At 34.9% G+C, this 20112-nt stretch overlaps 1 protein-coding gene across 2 annotated transcripts in view; it reads right to left on the reverse strand.

The window, feature by feature from the left end:
* Nucleotides 1–519: 519 nt before the first annotated feature.
* The window catches only part of AEBP2 (AE binding protein 2), a 43356-nt gene continuing 23763 nt past the window's right edge, over nt 520–20112 (reverse strand). Inside the window, exons 4-9 of one of the 2 annotated variants that reach the window (XM_086885499.1) lie at nt 14899–15085; nt 9837–9961; nt 7079–7146; nt 4264–4377; nt 3940–4006; nt 520–2650 (exon numbers count right to left, since the gene is read on the reverse strand). In XM_086885499.1, the coding sequence (XP_086741625.1) occupies nt 3952–4006; nt 4264–4377; nt 7079–7146; nt 9837–9961; nt 14899–15085 (549 nt within the window). In that variant the 3' untranslated portion in view covers nt 520–2650; nt 3940–3951. The remainder of the gene's footprint in view (nt 2651–3939; nt 4007–4263; nt 4378–7078; nt 7147–9836; nt 9962–14898; nt 15086–20112) is intronic. The other variant, XM_086885500.1, reaches the window with a different exon arrangement.

Consider the following 20112-nt stretch of genomic DNA (forward strand, 5'->3'; position numbering starts at 1 on the left):
TGTGGCAGTTCCACGTACCTGGTATTCCGATGAAGGTGAAACCTACCCAGGGGCACACACAAAAACTACAGCAGAGCTTTAGAGAACAGGACTGCCATTTCAAAGAAAACACCACCAAGTAATTCCAAAATTTGCAGAATGCAAACAACTTTCAAGCACAGTTCAAACATAACAGAATTTAGCAATTCACTTCGGTAACTACAAGGTAAAAACCAGCCAAATGTCCACTTACCTTTTGACTGGAAAGTTTAATTAACTCCAATAAAACCATTTCTTCACACATGTTTGTTATTTAAACTGAGTTTTCCTTCCAAAGCAGAAACTCTGCCATGAGAACACTAGATAATAATTTTCTCAAACCCAAGAAAAGTCACATTTTACATGACCACCACATTACTTGACTCCATGAATTCCCCCTTCTGTAATGGTGTGTGTTACAACTTACAGAGGAAACAGTGGTTTTTTTATGCTTGTTTTTGAAATCTCCATTGAAATCTTAAAATTCTGAAGCTTGTGAGGTTTGTTTGCTTTGTTTTATTAGAAAAAATACTCAGGCAAGGTCTACAATCATCTGTCAATTATAAATGACTTACAAGAAATTCATGAAGCAATAAAATTAAAAAAATACAAATACAAACTATATCTGAAACACTTCTATTTGGCAATTTTATAACAAATTAAAAAACAAAAAGAAACAAGGATTACGGATTACTTTATAGGTACAGAAAAAGCAGTAGGTGAAGTGCTCAAGCAAAAAAAAATAAAAAATAAAAAAAACCCAAAACACTGCATTTTTTCCAAAAATAAAGTCACGTCACTACAGATTTTATGAATAATACCCTTATTAAACAACCATTCCAGAACATCTTATATTAGTGGTGCTTTTAATCTGCACTTCATATCGTTGATAAGATTACTTTTTTGTGTATATAAGTAACATTTTTAACCCACTGGAGCTAAGCAAGACTCATGTCAGTACCAATGCAGAATGCATTTGTATTACATTAGGATATGCTCACTTCTGCAACCAAAGGGTTACTTTAAGTCTTAATCTATTTAATAAAAATTTAGTGTAAAAACTGCTGGTTATTAGTTTCACTGTAGTAAATTCCTCCCCAACAAGGAGGACTAACTCTGCAGTTTGACTGCATATATCCATACAAATTTTACATATTAGTTCCTTCCGACAGTAAGGAAAAAACTAATTCTGTGTTCGCTATTAGAAAGCAGTGCCATGAATTAATTATGGGTACTATTCATCCCTCTAAGATTTCTGGGAAGGATGTTCAATGCATTTTTGTTCTTACAACAGATACTAACAGTAGTATATAGTCCCTTAGGTATGTAAAAGAAGGTTTTTTTTTTACTGTTAAGGAAGGTGCTTTTTTAAAACAATTCTTCTGGCAGCACTAGTGAATTACAATATCCTTCAATATTATTTCTACCGTAATATATACATTTTAACTTTCATGCCTCTAGAAAAACATCTACAGTACATTTCATAATATAAAAATATATTACAAATCTGCTGAAATATTTACAAGCAATGTCCTATTATCTATATGCAACATTTTTGTCTCCATACAAAGACTAACAGGTTAGACGCATCTCTATTTGTCAGTTAAAAAAAATCCACGGCTCCTTGCTTATTAAGCAAGAAAATGATTTTACTTTCCTTTTCAAAGCCAACTTTGGTGCATAAAGGATTGAATTTCTAGATTAATTTTTTTTTTCTTAAAAAATACCATTTTCTTTACATCTAGAAAACATTAGGCCAAATAAAGTATACTTTACAAGTGAATGGGGATCCTAGAGGGTCAAAAAAGCAAAATAAATCACCAGTAACACTGACTGCTTACAAAGAGGTTTTCCAAACCCGTCCATTGATACGGATCACATCAAAGCAGATCTGATTAACACACTACACTACTCCTGCAAAGGGGTCAGACAGACTGCAACACTCTGAACATCTTGCAACTGTACTATATGTACTCAGAGTTGACTGGAAAAGACAAGCATTCCATCAACATTTGTTTCAACATCATAATCCAACATATTTTAGGGATCTGCAAAAGGACACAAGATTACAAATGACGAATGATTACTATCCACCATACTCAAAGGGCAACAGGATCATCCCTTGGTAGCTGTTCTATTGTCTGGCATGTGTTAGATTTAGTTAACATTGACAGGAAGCCCAATAGCTTGTTAACAGTTCTCCTGGGAATCGAGAGGAAATGGTGATGGTTACTTTTTCTTTCCATCAAATATAGACTACTGTATTCACTAAAGAAAAAAGCAGCTTAAAGAAGCAAGCATGCAAAGCCTTTTAGTTGTTCCACTAAGTTGCCAGAAGAGTGTTTGCTCAGTCTCCCACTGTACCATTCCATGAAAATGTGGATATACAGTAATATATTAATATATTCCACGGAAGCATCAACTTCATTCACAGAATGTTTACACTAAGCATAAATATTTCTCTAACAAAAACAAACAAAAAAAAACAAACAGAAAAAAAAGAAAAAAAAAAAAAAAAGATGGGATTTGACTAATGTGCAACTTTATTTCTAAATCCATTGTCAGTGACTAAGACTGCAGGTGTCCCCACTTGCTTGGTTTTTACCTCTTCAATCTCTTCTGGGGCATTGTTCTGTAAAAGAAGATGGTACAGCTTTACATTAAGACCTGGTGATGTATGTATCAGTCAGCTGAATGCATTATGAAGTCATGACTATACAAAATCAACTTTCATTTTATTAAAACCAAGAGCTATTTCAGATGATCTCATGAAAGTGTACATTTCAGATAATTATTTCAAACTTTCTATTAAAGCATGACATTTTAGCATGAAATTAATAGCTGCCACTGAATTTCTTTAACTACCTTTTCCTCTTGCAAAGTTTTGGTTTTTAAATTTCTATCATTAAGTTCCCTCAGCTGGTCCCAAAAGCTCATTTCAATCACAGACTGATCCATACTGCTAAAAATAGAATACAGCATTACAAGCAGGGACCTTAATTTTATTTGTGAGAGATAGAAAGATTTGCTAATTTTTCTCCAAGGACTTAAGCCAGAACTCATTAAATTTTTATTTTAAAAGGTTACTTTTTTCTTTTCAAAGCAAACTAATCTGTCAAGCTCAGTAAATGTAATCAATATAAAATTATTAACACCTCAATTAGATTATAAAAGTCACTGTGTTAAGCAGTTTTAAAACACACAATCCAATCTTGCCATAACATTTTTATGATTTTACCATTTAAAGCAATGATTCATAGACTAAGGCAAGTATTTAAAACACATTTACAAAGATAGCAAATACAGTAGGATCAGTTTTCATATTGTAAAGCAAGTTTTCATTAATTTGATTAGTGAAATACACTGAATATTAAAGGTGAACTGAAAGGCTTATTGCATTGAAAGGCCTCAGATTAGTGTTTTATTTACTACTTGAGACTCTTGGTCACCAGATGTTAAGGAAGAAACATCGGAACACTGAACTTCTGTTATGATAAACTTTCTTTCCACAACCCATTTTCATGGATTTTTAATATAATCACATAAATGTTTCTATGGATGCTCAAAATTTCAGAATGAATGAAGCATTTCAGATTACCTTTAAAAACTGTACACACAGAACTGTGGGTACTGACAATCATGGGAGAGCAGTAATAAAGAGGGGGTGGGGGGAGAATCAGGAAATTATTAGAAACCAGATGGATTAGAAGCCAATCTGAGGGGCCTAAAAACAGAAATGTGAAAGTAGCTTAAAGACAAGTAACATGGATTGTTCCCTTTTGTCCCCCTATAAAGAATCTTGTAATAAAAAAGTAACAGTACTTGAATACAAGTACAAGTTTCAAGGTAATACTGCATGTATTACAGCTGAATATAATATGGAAAGATAAATTTGGACTTTAAAAAAATTGGTATACAAACCAGTATGTGATCTTAACAGAAGTGATCTTTCAGGATTCCACTGTATGTACTTCCTTTACTAGAATTTCTGTACACCAAGCACAAAAAAGTAAAATACACTTGGTAAATACACACATTCCCCGTTTCTCAGTCACTAGAGTTTAGTTCAAGAAGTAATTCTGAAATAACTTAAGACCTCAGAACTTAACTCCTGGACGTTTACAGTACCAAGGCTCCTTGATCTGGTGTATAATACATTAGCAATCCTGATTTTCCAACGTCAAAAAGTTAAGTGAGGCTTAAGATAACATTCAAGTAAAGAAAGTTTCAAAGTTAAGATGTTACCTGTAAATGTTTGGGTCCAGAAGCAAGGCAGTATCTTTTGGTAGTTTTGATAAGTGAACTACTTTAGTTTTTAACTGATGTCGCTCACTTTCATTTACCCACACATCAGGCAGACTATGAATAAATAAATAAAATAAAAATATTCAAAAAAGATCAACTATTTTTCTTACCATAAAATTATGTAGTAAACTAGTACATATGAAGCAATTTTCACATTTCCCTGGTTGAAAAAGCATCTTCACCAAAGTGAGGAAAGGCAGCCAATCTTTACACATTTTACTTTGAAGTTTTTCAGGTTCTCAGTTTGAAAAGAAGACACTGAACAGAATTTAGATTATTCCAGAAACATATTCCAAGTGTACAATGATAACGGCACTGCATTCTCCACTGTAAAACTTTAATGTGAAAAAACAACCAGACCTTTGAAAATCATTTCTTTTACTAGGTAGAAATTCTTTGATTCTGTTCAATTAAAGGAGAGAATATACTGCAGGCACCGAGATTTTTTACATTAATTTGCTTCCTCCAAGCTCAAAAAGCTTCAAAGACAAAATACTTCAACTTTGCTGAAGGTAATTGTTTGATTATCCTATTCTTTGGGGTTTTGGTGGGGTTTTAAATTTTTTTTATGTGTCCCAGAAGCCAAAGATTAACTTCAGGTTGGAGGAGGAGTTTGTAATTAAGGAGCCTAAGTCTTTAAAACGGGTTTCAAATTCAGAAGCCCAACACTTAAAACTAAATGTGATGGCTCCTTCTCTGAAAAGCCAAATTTCACAGACTTTTGCAAATTATTTCACCAAATCTGTATTTTGCAGATTTCACTTGGTGTGAAAGTTAGCTGCAACTCAAATTCAATTTTTCGGGTAAACTATTCAAAATATGAAATGAAACCCAGAACCTCTAACCCAGCAGGAAAAGGAGTTTCTCCAATTAATCCTTTCAGATGAAGAAGAAAAAAAAAGAAAAAACAATAGGGCAGAGGGGGAGGGAGAACGACCCAGCAGGCAATCCATTTATTCACTAAGTCTCATGAATCATGAAAGGTGGAAAAGCAACAGGGAAGTTTTTTAAATAAAGCCAAAAATCACTTTTTGGACAACCAACATTGGGAAGACATTTCCAGTATCAACTGTATGCTCAAGATACAAACAGCAAAAAAGAAAACTTTCCACATACAGAGATTTGAAATATACAGAAAGACAACTTAGTAATCTGATTTACTGACACCAAAAATTCCTGCTCTTAACAAAAACTAAAACCAACAAAATACCCCCCATCCTCCCAGCCCACTACAAGTTATTTTCCTCTTGTAGAGGAAACAACTTAAAGACTTGTATCTATTTTTCATGACCAAAACCCTAAACATATGGATATCCTGAAGAACTTTTACAGTTTCTCAAGAGGATTCTGTAGAAGCTAAATCATTACTGCCAGCTCCATGGGGAAGGCTGATGAACAGCTCAGTGGAGTGGAAAGGAATCACCATGAGTGCATTTCACTTCCTGAAGCGTGAGTACCCTGACAGTGTAAAACAGACTGATGGCGTGTGCCAGGACACCTTGGCATCTCCTCTGCTCTCATGGAATCATCAAGATGAACTGAATACTCAGTAATTCAAAACTACATCATTCAGTGCCTGAAATACACACTATCTAACCCAACCAAGATGCAACAAACAGCAATATAAAACACATTACTCCTCTGATCTGACCAACCAAAACTAAAGTCCATTGGGAATTGTGAGAAATGGAAAAATGGAAAATTCTACAGATGCTGAAGGGTTCAATCTGCAGCCTTGGAAAGAGCTTGGGTTAATGTAATGATAAAGGTACAGAAACATCAGGTAAAAAATTATAAATTTATGTCCCTATAGTGGTAAGTAAGAATATGTTTTGAGTAAGTAAGAAATTATATTAAGTAAAATAGTTGGAGGTCTGAGCTGTAATAATGTGATTTATAGAGCAGGTTAGGGATTTAGAAGCTGTAACAGAGGTGTGTGTATGAGTACATGACCTGTCAGCTTATTGATTAAGCAACAGACACAGTGCAGCAAAATTAAGCAAAGGTGATAGGTTATTAAATAAAAACAAGTTTTATGTTAACTGTTTATTGGACCAAAATGTTCTGTATTGCTGTGTGATGAAGAAACCCGTGACTACCTTGAGCTATGGCTGACTTGTTGCTCCTCTCTAAATCTCACCCCTTCAGACTGACATCTTATCTGAGAGCAATAAATCATCTCAAAGCAAGGTGGTCCTATGCCTCGTTTTTCATCTCGACAGGGAATGCCTTGACATTACTGAACAACCTGTCTTCTCCACTGCAGAGATTCTAATACTGAATTCATCTGCATGAGCAAAAAACTCATTTGGCTCTGTATTACAAAAATATTACTCTATTTTTCATCTTCCCAGTGTTGCATACTTCTTAATGCTTAGCTCAAAATAAAATTAACCGTCTTCATCAGTAACATTTTAAAAATAATAATTTCAGAATGCTGTTAGATATAGTATTACCACCTGTCCTAAAAGGAATCAAAAAACTGCCTATTTTATAAGAATATTTTAGCTGTTGTCTCTCATGATGAATTGAAACTTGTGACAAAATGCATTAAAAATACAGATGCAAATTTAACTGAACTGGTATTAGAGCCCAAAGCATTTTTAAAATATAAACTTTAACTCAAATATTCAAAGGCACAAAATAATTTAGTAACAATTCATTGATCCCACTGTAAATCCTCCCCCATTGAAAACATATCACTACCTCACATGTCCTCATTCAATCAATATATCAATCATATCAATATACTCACATGTCCTCTGGTGTCCAATGAAGCAAGAGTTTTATTTTGCCAGAATCTTCTTTTCTTTTAGCTATTACCTATAATAATTACAAAATCATACTTAAAACCAAAATGACAGATTTTTTTACTCAGAAGTTGTTGTTCCTCATGTCCTACTAGACATTCACAGAAAGCAAACTGTTATACCCCTTGCAAGTTGTGTGCCTGCAATAAATATGCTCTGAAGACTTAAACTTGTTTTGCAAAGAACTTAAGTCCATTTAAGTTTTTAAGCGAAACCACAATTCAGCCAGAAGATGTAGACTTAATACAGCTTTATTTGGAAATATTCTTACTATACTCTCTACATATCCTGCACTGTCCCAGAAACAAAATGGAATTTCAAAGGAAATGTGCATCAAAGTTGTCTCAAATCAGACATGGAGTTTTGCTGACCTCTTCTGGAAAAAGAAAACAATTTCACACTGTAAATTGGTATGCATCTCACTGTATTCATTTACTGTCTTACAAGGTTTCAATATACTGAAACAATGTAACTACTTAAAATACATGTGGCCACTGAACTGAAACACCTGAAAAGCTGGACCAGAGAACAGTTTAGCGTTCAAATCTTTTACAGAATTAATTCAAGCCACTTCAAATCTTGGAGGTGGCATGACAGGGCAACTTCTAAGTTACATTTCCTTAGTTTAACTAGACATGCTTGGCTTTTTCCATCTAACAATTCAAAGAATTAAGATACAAAGAATTTGACTCAAAAAAAAGCCAGCAGAAAAAAAATCATAATCAAGTCAAAGGTGTATTCTGGATGGCAAACATACTTTCAAAAAGGTTTTATTAATAACTGCATTCTAAATATTTCCATATCTACAAAGAAAAGGTTGTGTTTAAAAAAGTATATATAAATGAAAGCATGTGCCTTTACAGAGAACATGAAAGACACTACAGTGACTGCTTAGAAATTTTTTATATTAGAATATCTGCCCTGAACTATATTGCACTGTGCTCACACTCTTGTGCTGCGTAAAACAATAAAGCCACATCATTTATGTCTCTTTTCAGACAACTTCATCTTCCTGTTTTCCACCTTTCAAATTAATGTCTCTGATAATTACACATTTTTTTCTTCATCTGAAGGTGGACCACACAGACTTATTATGCCATTTAGCCAGTCACCATTCAAATCCCATGTCCTAGTGCTTTTAAGTGATGCAAAATGAGTGTTTGCATCTGAGGTATTGTTAGCTCAGTGAAATGGTGCACGTCCACAAAACAGCTCCTGGCCTACCTTTCCTTTTTAAAGCTGATTTTAGGGTGAGTCTCATCACCAAAGCTGATATCCAGCACACCCAAATACAGCAGCCAAGCACAGCATGGGGCTGGAATCCTAGAGCAGTTCTCCCACTGGTACAACCTCTCCCACAACTGAGGTCTAAGCAATTTCAGATCTAATCAACCTCCTACCATCTCGAGTCATACATGCACGGATGAGCTAAAAGGATTTTCACCACTTCCTTCAAGTTAATGTGAGCAGTTTTAGAGCAGATTCCTCTAATTCCACTTCCTTATGAATTATTCCAATAGCTAGAGCTGTTCTTCCATAACTGAGTAGACTACCTAGATAACCTTTCAGATTAAAGGAATCTGTGAATTGGAAGAAAATCTGCTCTTCTCACAGCATTGTAAAATCTACATTGGCCAGGGAAACCAGAATGAGATTTAAATACAGTTACAGCTAAACCATTGCAATCTCCACTTGCAGCTGGTGCACAATGTACATAAAGTTCAGCAGAAATATTTTGGAAAAGATTTCCAATACAGGCCACAGGTATTTAGAACAATCATCAGTCTTGCAAGACAAGGTGAAATAAGCTTCATGCATACAAAATCACCTTTTATTTATGGAAAGAACTGATAGTTCAAGAGCTCGAATCCCTTAGTAAGATTAAGATGTAGCTGAAAACATGTTAGCCAGCAGTCCTCATTTGGACTATTCTATCAATTCAGAGACATCCCTCCTCATTTTGTGTCATCTCTTACATCTTTTCTTCAGCCAAGTCTCCACCTTTTACATGCCCTCTTCTCCCAATATGCCTAAGAAAACCTGAGGTTATTCAACTTTTTTAACTTCCTCTATCCTTCTACCCCAATTCAGTACTTTATCCCTGCTCTGAACTCTTCTAAATTAATACTGATGCCTTTTCTATCCAAACACAAGTTTCCCCACTTGGTTCTTGCCTCCTTCCAGCAATTCACCAATATTTTGGTGGTACGTTTATTTAAAAAAAATGGGGAAATGAAAGGAATAAATTTATTCAGAATTATATCTTTTAAACTGAAGAAAAAAAGGGGAATAAACACATATTTCAGACCAGCATCTTTACATACTCAATTATACACCAAGAATATTTGTGATAAATTAGCACTGTCACTTCATGACCATGGAAATGCAATCTGAACTGTGTTCTTATTTAGAAGATAGAACCAATTTTCCTCTGCAACACAAAGTTGTTGTTACATATTCCCCAACTGGATCAGACAGGAAATGCTGCAATCCATTCAATCTGTGAGCTAGAACAACTACCACCAATACTTCTTAAAAGTTCATTTACTAATAGCAGTGGACAACTCAACAATATAAAGGAGCCATTATTACTTATTTCTGATTAAATGTCTACAGCAGTAAGAGGAAACCAGAAATCTTTCTGAAAGATTAGATTTTTCAGACACAAAGAGAACAAACAGAATGCATCATAGATATACTTACAGTACTATGAAATACAACACTGTGGCCTTTTCCTAAACTTTCTATATGTGCTGAGAGATTAAAGCAGATGGCTCGATGTCTTATAGCATCCAGTGTTTGTGCATCAAAAAAGTCATGAGGTCTTGCTGGAAAACAGGAAAAGAGATCCTTAGTGTTCAGCACGTTGAAAGCATTCGAACACGTAAATAGGTCTGAAGTGTCATTAGTAAATCATTTCTCATTATGTCACTAGCACTACCTTGTCAGAGAGCTGCAAACATTAATTTCACTGAGAGGGAGAAATTATTCCTCGAGAAGCAGAGTTCAAGTTTGGTCAAAACACACTCCCTGTGGATGAAACAGCTATTTTCAAAAATGTAACCACATCCACCCATTTCAGTTTCAATAATGCTGAATATTCAGGTGAAAAACTCCACAGTACTACACATTTCTCTCTATGTACAAGTTGTTATTCAGTGTTCTTGGATTATTACTAAAGATTTTCTGCCCAAGAAGCACCAACTGCAGGCATCACATATTACTGTTCAATTTATAATGAGGAAAGCACAACTAACACCCATCTGAGATTTTACAACCAGTATAAAACCAGCAGGCATTATAAAGACCTCTTTCTTTTAGAAAAGGATTTTTACAGTTAAATGTTTCTTGAACCATAGGAAGATTGTTGAATTTTTCATTTAGAGTGTAAAATAAATCAATTCTACACTAAAAGTACTTAAACTAAAAAGTAATTGCTATTAAGAACATATTTGCATGGTATTAGAAATATTTCACAATAAAGTTTTAAAATATACCATATAAAACTCTAATACATTAGCAAAGAAGTCTGAATGAAAATATTCACATTTTTAAGCCTTGCTTGAAAGTAGCAATTTATTAAATAACACACTGAAATTAAAAGTAAGAATAGGAACTAGTATTACATTATCAACTATGTATTACCCTGAAATCTGCACAAACAGCGATTCAAACTTCTGCTGCCTTCATTTAAAACAGCTTCTGCATCCATTATTTCAAAGTGAACTACAAATTCCACTTGGAGCTCGCATTTGCTGCACTCCTGGGGCTGATTGTTGGTAAGCATTCATCTGTACACTCTGTTCTGTCCCTGCTCCATCTCAGTTGGACACTGCCAATTAGGCAATCATCTCACTGCAATGTTTTCTCGCTCTAAGTGGCAATGCAGGACCACAGCTCGTGCTGCAGGTGGTCAGTGATGCAAGCATATAAATATTTGATAAATAAATATGAGGGAGGAAAGGAGGGAGGGTGGAAAGAAGGGGAAAAAAAAAAAAACCCACAAACCCAAATTTTTGTTTTCAGTTTCATGCAGCAAATTTCTCCAGGATTTACAGTGAAAAACATTCAGCAGACTGAGAAGAAAGGGTACTATTTTTCAAAAGTGTAGAAATTAATTTATTCTTAAGTGTTGATGTTGTATTTTCTATGCATCTTTACCCTCAAAATGATTTTGAGGAAATGGCTTTAAGTATCTTCCTTCCTGCTTAATAATACAAGTTTCAAGTACACATCAATTCCTTAAGTCAAATATATTACATCATCACATCAGTAACCCAGCAAAGAAAAATCCAAGCCCTACCTAAGTAACAGTCTTACTGTAAATTTCATGAACAGTGTTCATGAACTTCCTTATCTCTTACATTCCTCCTGTGCACTCAATTATCATGCTAGTTAATAACTAGAGTGTCATATTTGCAATGAAAAAGCAAGTGACGATACGGTTTTCAAGGTAGCTTCAGAACAGCAATACTGTGACCTATTTTAGAGGTACACACTTTCAATATATTTGGTTCTAAATGCCACTCTGTATGAATGAGGGAACATGTAAAAGGCCATCCAGAAGAGAAAACAAGCCCAGACTCTAATCCTGAATTATTCTACATCAAAATTTTTAAGACAAATAAGATCTGTATAGCACCATGAATGTAACCAGCTAAAAGGGTGATGCCTGTAAAACAAGCTGTTATGATAAAAGGCTGATTTTCAAACCTGGAAGAACATGCCTTGTTCACAGACAGGACAAAAGAAAAGTAAAACAGTTTAAAATGGCAAGATGTTAAAAACTAATTAAGTAACAGCAAAAATTCTCCTTATAGTCTAAGTTAGAAGATTGTATTCTCATCACATATACCCACAGTGAAATCTCCTTTGTCATTATACATTCACAGAAGGGCGTCACCTTCAGGTATAAAACAGAGGAAGCAAATGTATAAATTTGCTGTACTTAAACTATTTAGAATTTACACATGAGGGTGCTTCAGTAACAGCATATATTGGCCATTAATTGTCAATAAATATTTAGTAATGCATTTACACCATTAAAAAAGGAGGGTCTAATAAAACCATAAGGTAGAAAGAACGATCTGACAGTATTTTTTTCCAGAGACAAATTGTTTTGTGCTGAAAAACTGCTATCTTTTGTCAAATTATTATCTGCAAGTGATTTAAACAGATTGTCTGCTACCAAATGGCATTTTGCTTTATATCCATGTCATTAAGTCCTTGCAACCCTACTTGCAGAGAACCTGGTACATGTGTTAAACACCTCTCCTTCTGGGCACTTAAAAATACCGAATTATATATCCAGGTTCTTAGCTTTATATACTCTAGACTGAAAACACTTAATGATGTTAATTGTGTTATTTTGGCTTCTTAGATAGGGGTTTTGCCTTCCCCCATTCAAAAACAAACCATACAAACTTTAGTTAAATTCATTAAGCTAAGAAACAGAAAGACAAGCAAAACTGTATCAGCCCTTTGTCACGTTCACCTCACCAACAATAATCCACACAAAGTTGGAAAGGAAAGCTGCCAATACTTAGCATTTTCAGAAAATGCCATCAACTTTGGATACATTTCTGGGTCACATACCCTCTGGAGAAATACATTACAGTAGTCAGTTCCCAATTCAGTAAGAGATGATTTCTGCCTTAAGGCAAAAGTCTACAGCCAGCATTGCATTTGTCTCAAGAGGCAAGAAGATAAGAAATTGCTCAAGCAGCTGTCACTTTTCTTCCTGTGCAGCACTTGATCAAGACAGCAGACCATTCAAATACTAGTCTGGTCTTTAACATTCCCACAATATTTATTATTTACATTTTTTTGCCTAAAATTCATTCATAAATTCTGAAGTAAATTCTTACTACAACTACAGCACCTTAGTAGATGACTTGAAATTTTAATTATGAAGCTGTGATTTCTAATTTGTAAGTTAAATAATATAAGATGATGTTTATCAATTACTAATACAATGCCAACCTGAAAAACAACTTCTGCATATAGTGAGGGTGCATATTAATTAAGATCCATTAAATCAGCCACCTAACAAAATCAATATGGAGAAGCAAGCTAGCATGCAACTTTCGGGAACCTCTGAAAATGAAAATTTTGAAGTGACCAGTCTTAGACATTTATATTTTGAGTAACACAGTCAACAAATCACAATGATCCTTTAGGAATCTGCAATTATATCAAGATGTCTCTCTCATTACATTTATGATGTAAAAAGATACTGCAAAGTTCTCATTTACACAGATTTCCAGATAGAAAGGGAAAGCTCTTTGAAAATCAAATACTGAAAAGGACTGAAACAGTTCTCTAATTTCTTAAAATGCTGAATTAAAATTAGAGGAAATCTAATTAAAATTAGAAATCTTAACTTTTAAGACACGTTTTACAACGTAATTTGTTCATGTGTGTTTTAAAAATACCCAGGCATACCCAGAGGCTCAGGAACCTTTTCAGAATTCCAGAGGAAATGTAACTTCCCAGGACACACTTGTCTGCATGCAAGGCAGGAACATGACCACTGCTTCATAAATGTCCATAAAGTTCCTTAAAACACAGGTGAGGTATTAAGAATAAATCACAATCCTGTGATAAAGAGTAATCACCTCCAACCACTAGTACCTGAATCCACTGTTGCAGTACCATTTGAGTAACTGAGAAGTGTATTTCTTCACAGAAAGATGGATACAGTTACATGTTCTGCTACAGAGGAGTTTTGGAGAAATAAAACCGAATAGTACAAGATTTTAAATGTCAAGTGCTTCATAAAAAAAAGATATCTTGAGCTACTTTCCAATACTGTAAGATGAATTTTGCAACACGGGTAAAAATTCATGTTATTTTTATTTCAACTGTTGACATACCAGCAGAAAAAAAATGTAAATAGGTTTTTTATATAGGTTTTTATATATATGTATATAGGTTTATATTTTTTTCATGTCTCCTCTAAAATGCAGGTGTCAGAGTAACATTTCAATATTATCAAATGATCATATTGGAGAGTTGCATCCAAAGCAATTATAAGCCAAAGTGAAATATTTTAAAAATTGCCTAATCTTTCCTAACTATTCCTGTAGATTAGAATTTCTATAGAAATCTGATGTTTCATTAGTTTAATGCTAGGACAACTTGGGAATCAAACTACCACATCCAAATGGACTAGAAGAGGTACTGGGTAAAGTGATTATTTCTTGCTAGAGGAAATAGTTCTCATTTTAAATGACAAAACACCTCTCAGCACATTGGTTCATATAAAATTAATGAACATCAACTATGTGGCGACAGATTAAAAAAACATAGCAAGTCAATTCTGCCCAAAATTAGATCTTGGTTATGCTCATAAAACTGTCATTAACATAATGAAATGTTGTGCTCAAAAAAGAGCTTATATAACATGCATTTATCTCTAATTTATATGAATCTGCAATCTCTGTCTGAACTTCAGATCTCATCAGCAGTAAACAAAACACTTTCAAACAGTAATACAGTCAGTAAACAAAAAGCAACTCTAAAATAAAAAGCTTCTTTTAGTCGGCAACTCCAATTGTTGCTCACAGGAAACCCATCTTTTTTCCTTGACACACAGAGATTTACCCTGAAAAAGAACATAAACAGAATCTGGAGTTCTTTTCTTCCCATCAGAAGGAATGCCAGCCCTACCAGACTCAAATATGCAGACAAACCACCAGAGTGAGGAGGAACTTCCACTCTAAGACAAACCTTTCAAGAACTTCTACTTCTCTGAAACACTTACGTAGTGATCGTCGTCTCTTATTCTTCAATTTTCTTCTTTTATTCATTCCAGCTTTAGATGGAGATTCCTCTTTGGCCTTTGGCTGGCTGGCAACTTTTGAAGAGTTCTGCTGGCTGAAGTGTGTGGGCACATGACGGGCAAGTCCTCCCTGAGATGCAAAGCTGGCATTGCACCCACCAACTACACACTAGTGAGAAAAAACAGAGCAACTGCATCAGTGGCTGTGTGGCACAGCAGCTTCAGAGACCTTGACTTTTCTGCCTCAGCTTCCAACACACTAAAGCAAAACCAAATTCTTAATGACCATGCAATTCTTAAAAAGAAAAACAAAAAGAAATTCTGTAACACATTTGTTTGAAGTTTTTAACTCTCAATAATTATGTCATGATATTACATTTTTTTATGCCATACTATATTTTATTTTGCATAGCATAAAATTAATCTCAATGCACTGGCAAATTAAATTTTCCACAGAAAACAGGCTTCTGAAGAACTTCCCTCTTCATGGACCAACATTCCCTTGCCTTTCAAAGTACTGCACTGTTACTGTTTCTCAACACCTCTCCAATGCTCTGTGTTTGGTAACAGTAACACTCTCTAACATCCTCCTTTTTTGTGACAAAGCTGAAGTAACAAAGACATGCTCACACACATTAAATTCAAACAGCTTAATGCTCTTTGTAAACACTATAAAAAGTCAGTGACAGCTGCCTTACAGCTCTGTCTATAACTTCAGTAAAGTAGTAGTAACAATTATTTATACATTCAGTTTGGGATGCTGCTGTCACTTCAGGAGCATTTAAGGTAATTCTCTCATTTAAAGGAAATGTCCTCACTCAACAGAAATCCAACAAAGCAGAAACACACAAACTGAATGACAGCAGCAACTAAGCTTGTAGTGGCTACAATTGTTGTTATTTTTATAAGTATCTGGTTCATATTTACAATTATTTCATTTGCAAAATAAGTATTTAAATGATACCATTGGAGAGGGAAGCACAACCCTTTCCTATTGTGCTCTGAGCTTACATGGGTAATAGAAAAGTGATTTTAGATTATGCATTTTATCACTGGCTGCAATTAGCTGTGTATCCATATGATTGATTTTTCTTTGGATCTAGACAATAGCAGTAGGACAAATGAGTGGATCAGCCAGCAGCAAAAATCCTATCACCAGCCTAAACCATTGGAAAGTTCTCCTCCTTCCACATCTGCTTGGCTCTTCCTTTCCTTCCCCTGTTTCTCAGCCCTTTCACCTGCCTCTTTTCCTAACACTTCCCTTCACAGCAAACAAATGAGGCAGCTCCAACAGGAGATTGAGAATAAGGAATGCTGCTGCAACTATGGCCATAGTGCTACTATGACATTTTGAAGGCTAAGGATGAATTTCCAAGCTTACAGTAACCTGCCCCATGCCTGGGAATTTGATTGGAAAACAAGAAAATAGCTTTAGAACTCCATCTGTCCCACTTCTTGCCCCTAAAGCCCAACTGTGTTGTTTTTTAACAGTGGTTACAGAACTGCAAAGTCTATTTCTGTCTCAGACTCAGCAAATGCTTTTCCATGATCAGTAGTAAAATACAGTCCACAAAGAGAAAAAACTGTGCTGTCCCCAATAGCTTGATACTTGCTGCAGGATTAAAAATATGTACACAGATTTCAAGGCAGTAAAAGGCAAAAAAATCAAAGCATTTTTCCAATTTTTTTTTGTCTGTGCTTGTTGTGTTTTTTGAAAGGGAAGAATTCTTAGAGGGAGTTAGAGAAAGTTCTCTAAGTACTGAACTAACTCAAACATTAAATTCCCTGACAAAAAGCTTGAAGAACCTTTACACTCTATTTGTTCCCCTCTGCCTCCTGCACTAAAAAGCATCTTAAGAACTGTGAAGATCTCTACCAAAATTGCCTCTTTTTTTTACCTTATTTTTTACCTTATTTTTACCTTATTTTTAACTTGCCCTAAGATTTCCCATGTTCAAACAAACAGCAATATTGTCTACTCAGACTGTAGTGACTTACAATGGAAGAAATCCCAGCACACCTGTGAATTCAAACACACTCTGGATGCTGATCTCATTTACACTGCAGCAACTCCAACACAGTTTTCCTTACTTTAAATTCATACTGAACATTAAAATTTACACTTACAGAATCAGAGGATGGTTTGGGTTGGAAGGGTGCTTTAAAAGTCATTCAGTTCCAAGCCCCCTGCTGTGGGTAAGGCCAGCATCTACTAAATTATGTTGCTAAGCCCTACCAGCCTGATCTTGAACTCAAAATGCTTATTTTTATGTAAGATGATTTAACTCACAATCAACAGATATGTGCACAATGCATGTGTGTGTTATTTTAAACATATTTTGCTCTCCTTTTTTTTATCCTTGAAATAGTCTTGTCCATACAAGCAGCTTCATTAAACTAAACCACCAAATCTAAATTCAGGATTAACTTTCACTAATGTGCTCCTGAATTCAGATTCCACCCCTTTCTCATCATACAGACACTGTCAGGAAAAAAAACCAGCTCCAAAAAGCCCATGTCCTGAAATTCAGTCACACTGAGAAAATTTTAGTTTTACCAATGCTTTCTAGAGGTCAAAAACAACCTGAAGCCTTTGTACAATGCATGCATTACCATATTCCAAATTAAATATAGTATCAAAGTACAGTATTTTTTTTCCTCTGTGAAAAAAGCACAATCTATGTGTCAGCCACTTTTCTAAAACTTTTCAAACCGTAACTTCATTTCTTTTCAGATGCATTATTCTTTTCAGGAAACATTTTATGACAAACTGCAGGTTGATTCACGATGTCAAAACTTTTTTCTTGTCACGTACAGAGCAAACAATTAGAAATATTCTGTATCAGTTATCTACAGAAGCTACTGCTAACTTTTCTTGCACTACCCAAATTTTACTTTCAAAACCCCCAAACCAACATCCTTAGATCCTCAATATCTGCAACAAGAAATTGTCTTTTTCCAGAAAGCTTATTTATAATCTACAGCCACAGTACAAATTATCTACAGAAATTATTACATTTAGATTTTGTGTACTTTAAGACTACCTGATCACATCTTCAAATAATCAACAGCTGACAGATCAAAGATGACAGAGAATGCCTTTGTAGTAGACAGGAAATAGTAGAAGAGGAGAATGAAAAAATCTTACCTGTTTGTTCTTTTTTTTCTCTAAAATAATATATCCAGCAATCCGTTACTAATGGGTAAAGTCTCTTCTCTCCAAAGATAAAGGAGCAGTTCAGGCTGTCACTTCAGGATCTCTGGACGGTAAGTCACACCAAATCAGCTTCCCACCAGATAATTATATAGCTCTAGAGGGCTTCTAATAAGTCAAACTCAACTATTATGCACAACTTTAAACCAATCTTTTCATTTTTACCCCCAAAACCTAAATCTCAATATTTTGCATTGAATTTGAAATACAACAGACTGGGTCCGGATTGGTGGATATGTTACTTCAAGAGAAAGTAAGTAAACATGTAAGAAGTTTAATTTCTCCAGTGTACCCATACCCACCATTATTAATGGGCAGTAATGACCAGTGACTAACAAACAGGATATAAAAGTATCTAGCCATGCAGGTTTTTGTTCTAAATTAAAAAAAAAAAAAATCTGCTATTTGGGTTATTCAACATTTAGTTTCTTCTAGTAAATCTAACAGTAATAGTTTTGATATCTGGATAAACTATCTTATTGTCTCAACATCTGTGTGTTTGGGCAGAGCACCTTTACATTTTACATCTTAAGTGCTCTAATGGATAGAAAATATTCTGCCAAGAGAGTAACAGACATGAATTCCCAATGAAGACTGAAGCTGCTGGACTGTGTTTTCTACATTTTACCAAGCATTACTCTAGTGAGAGTTGTATCAAATGCAGTCACCCCTCCATGAATTCTGGAAGTTACAGGAAGCACCAAACTTCATTTTTAATGCTACTTTCTTCCCCATTTTAAGGAGAAGCCTGCAATGAACCTGTGCACTACCATTCATTACCACTAAAAACATTTACCCCACAGGAGCAAACCTTGCATGACTGCTCTGGAACATGAAGAGCATATCCACTGGAATCCATGGGTGAAAGCAGCTGCTAGCATTCCCACATGCACCCTTATAGAAACATTTCAGTTGAAAGAGACCTTCAAGATCATCAGCCCCAATCCTTATGCTAAATGCAACTATTATTTTATTTTTTATTCTTTTTATTTATTATTTTATGCAATTATTTTGCATAAAATCTCCCACTATTTCGTGCTCATCTACCATTTGTCCTTTCATTGTGCTCAACATCTAAGAGCTCATTTGGTGTGTCTACAAGTAACTACCAATGCCAAGTAATACTTGATTAATTTATTTTTGCCCCTGCACACCAGAAACTGTGCTGGAAAACAGGTTGTCACAACTCCTTTAACTATTCCAATACTTAGCAAGTAACAGCCAAGTTGAGGACAAGAAACACGGAGTATCTTCATTCTCTTATTTTCAACTTGCCAAGGACAGTTTGTTGAAAGCAGGATGTTTTCTAACTCAGCAGATTATTCCTCTATGTCCTGTTTATAAGGTCTGAAAGCCAAGTTGCTGAACCCTCAAACAGGACCAGCCCTGCATGCTGACAATACTCCACAATATTCTACTGGTTTCTAAGAAGCTGCAAAATTGTGCAATAGGAGAACTAATAAAGAATAATGTTGAGAGTTTTCTCTCTCAACTCTCTCTGTAAAATCACACACAAAGATGAACATACTAAATGTCTTTGGAGGAAATACCTATATTCAATGAATGTCTACAATGACCAAAAAAAATATGAAAAGGACTGGCTAAAATCAGACTGTAAAGGAAATTGCTCAGAGAGGAGCTGGATGTACACTACCAAGATACTGCCCCACACAAAAAAGGAGCTAGAATAACAACTGTCTCAAAAATAGGTCTCCATAAGGAAATTCACCTTTTCTGTGACACAGGTACTGCAATGTTCATGATGAGAGGTACACACTAAGCCACACAACCAGGAAAAAATAGGATAAACTTATGAAAACATGAACCATTTTGCTTTTGCAATTTAAAAGTGGGTTCATTTCTGTGACAAATGAACTGCACAGTCACATGGTTGATAGAATGAATGGAAAGAGCAGGTTAAACCCACAAAGACCTTTCAATAGGAGAGCAGAACAGTTCATTTAGAGCTGAATGGAGCTTTT

The sequence above is a fragment of the Cyanistes caeruleus genome, chromosome 4, assembly GCF_971803275.1.
Source record: "Cyanistes caeruleus chromosome 4, bCyaCae1.hap1.1, whole genome shotgun sequence".
Classification (NCBI taxonomy): domain Eukaryota; kingdom Metazoa; phylum Chordata; class Aves; order Passeriformes; family Paridae; genus Cyanistes; species Cyanistes caeruleus.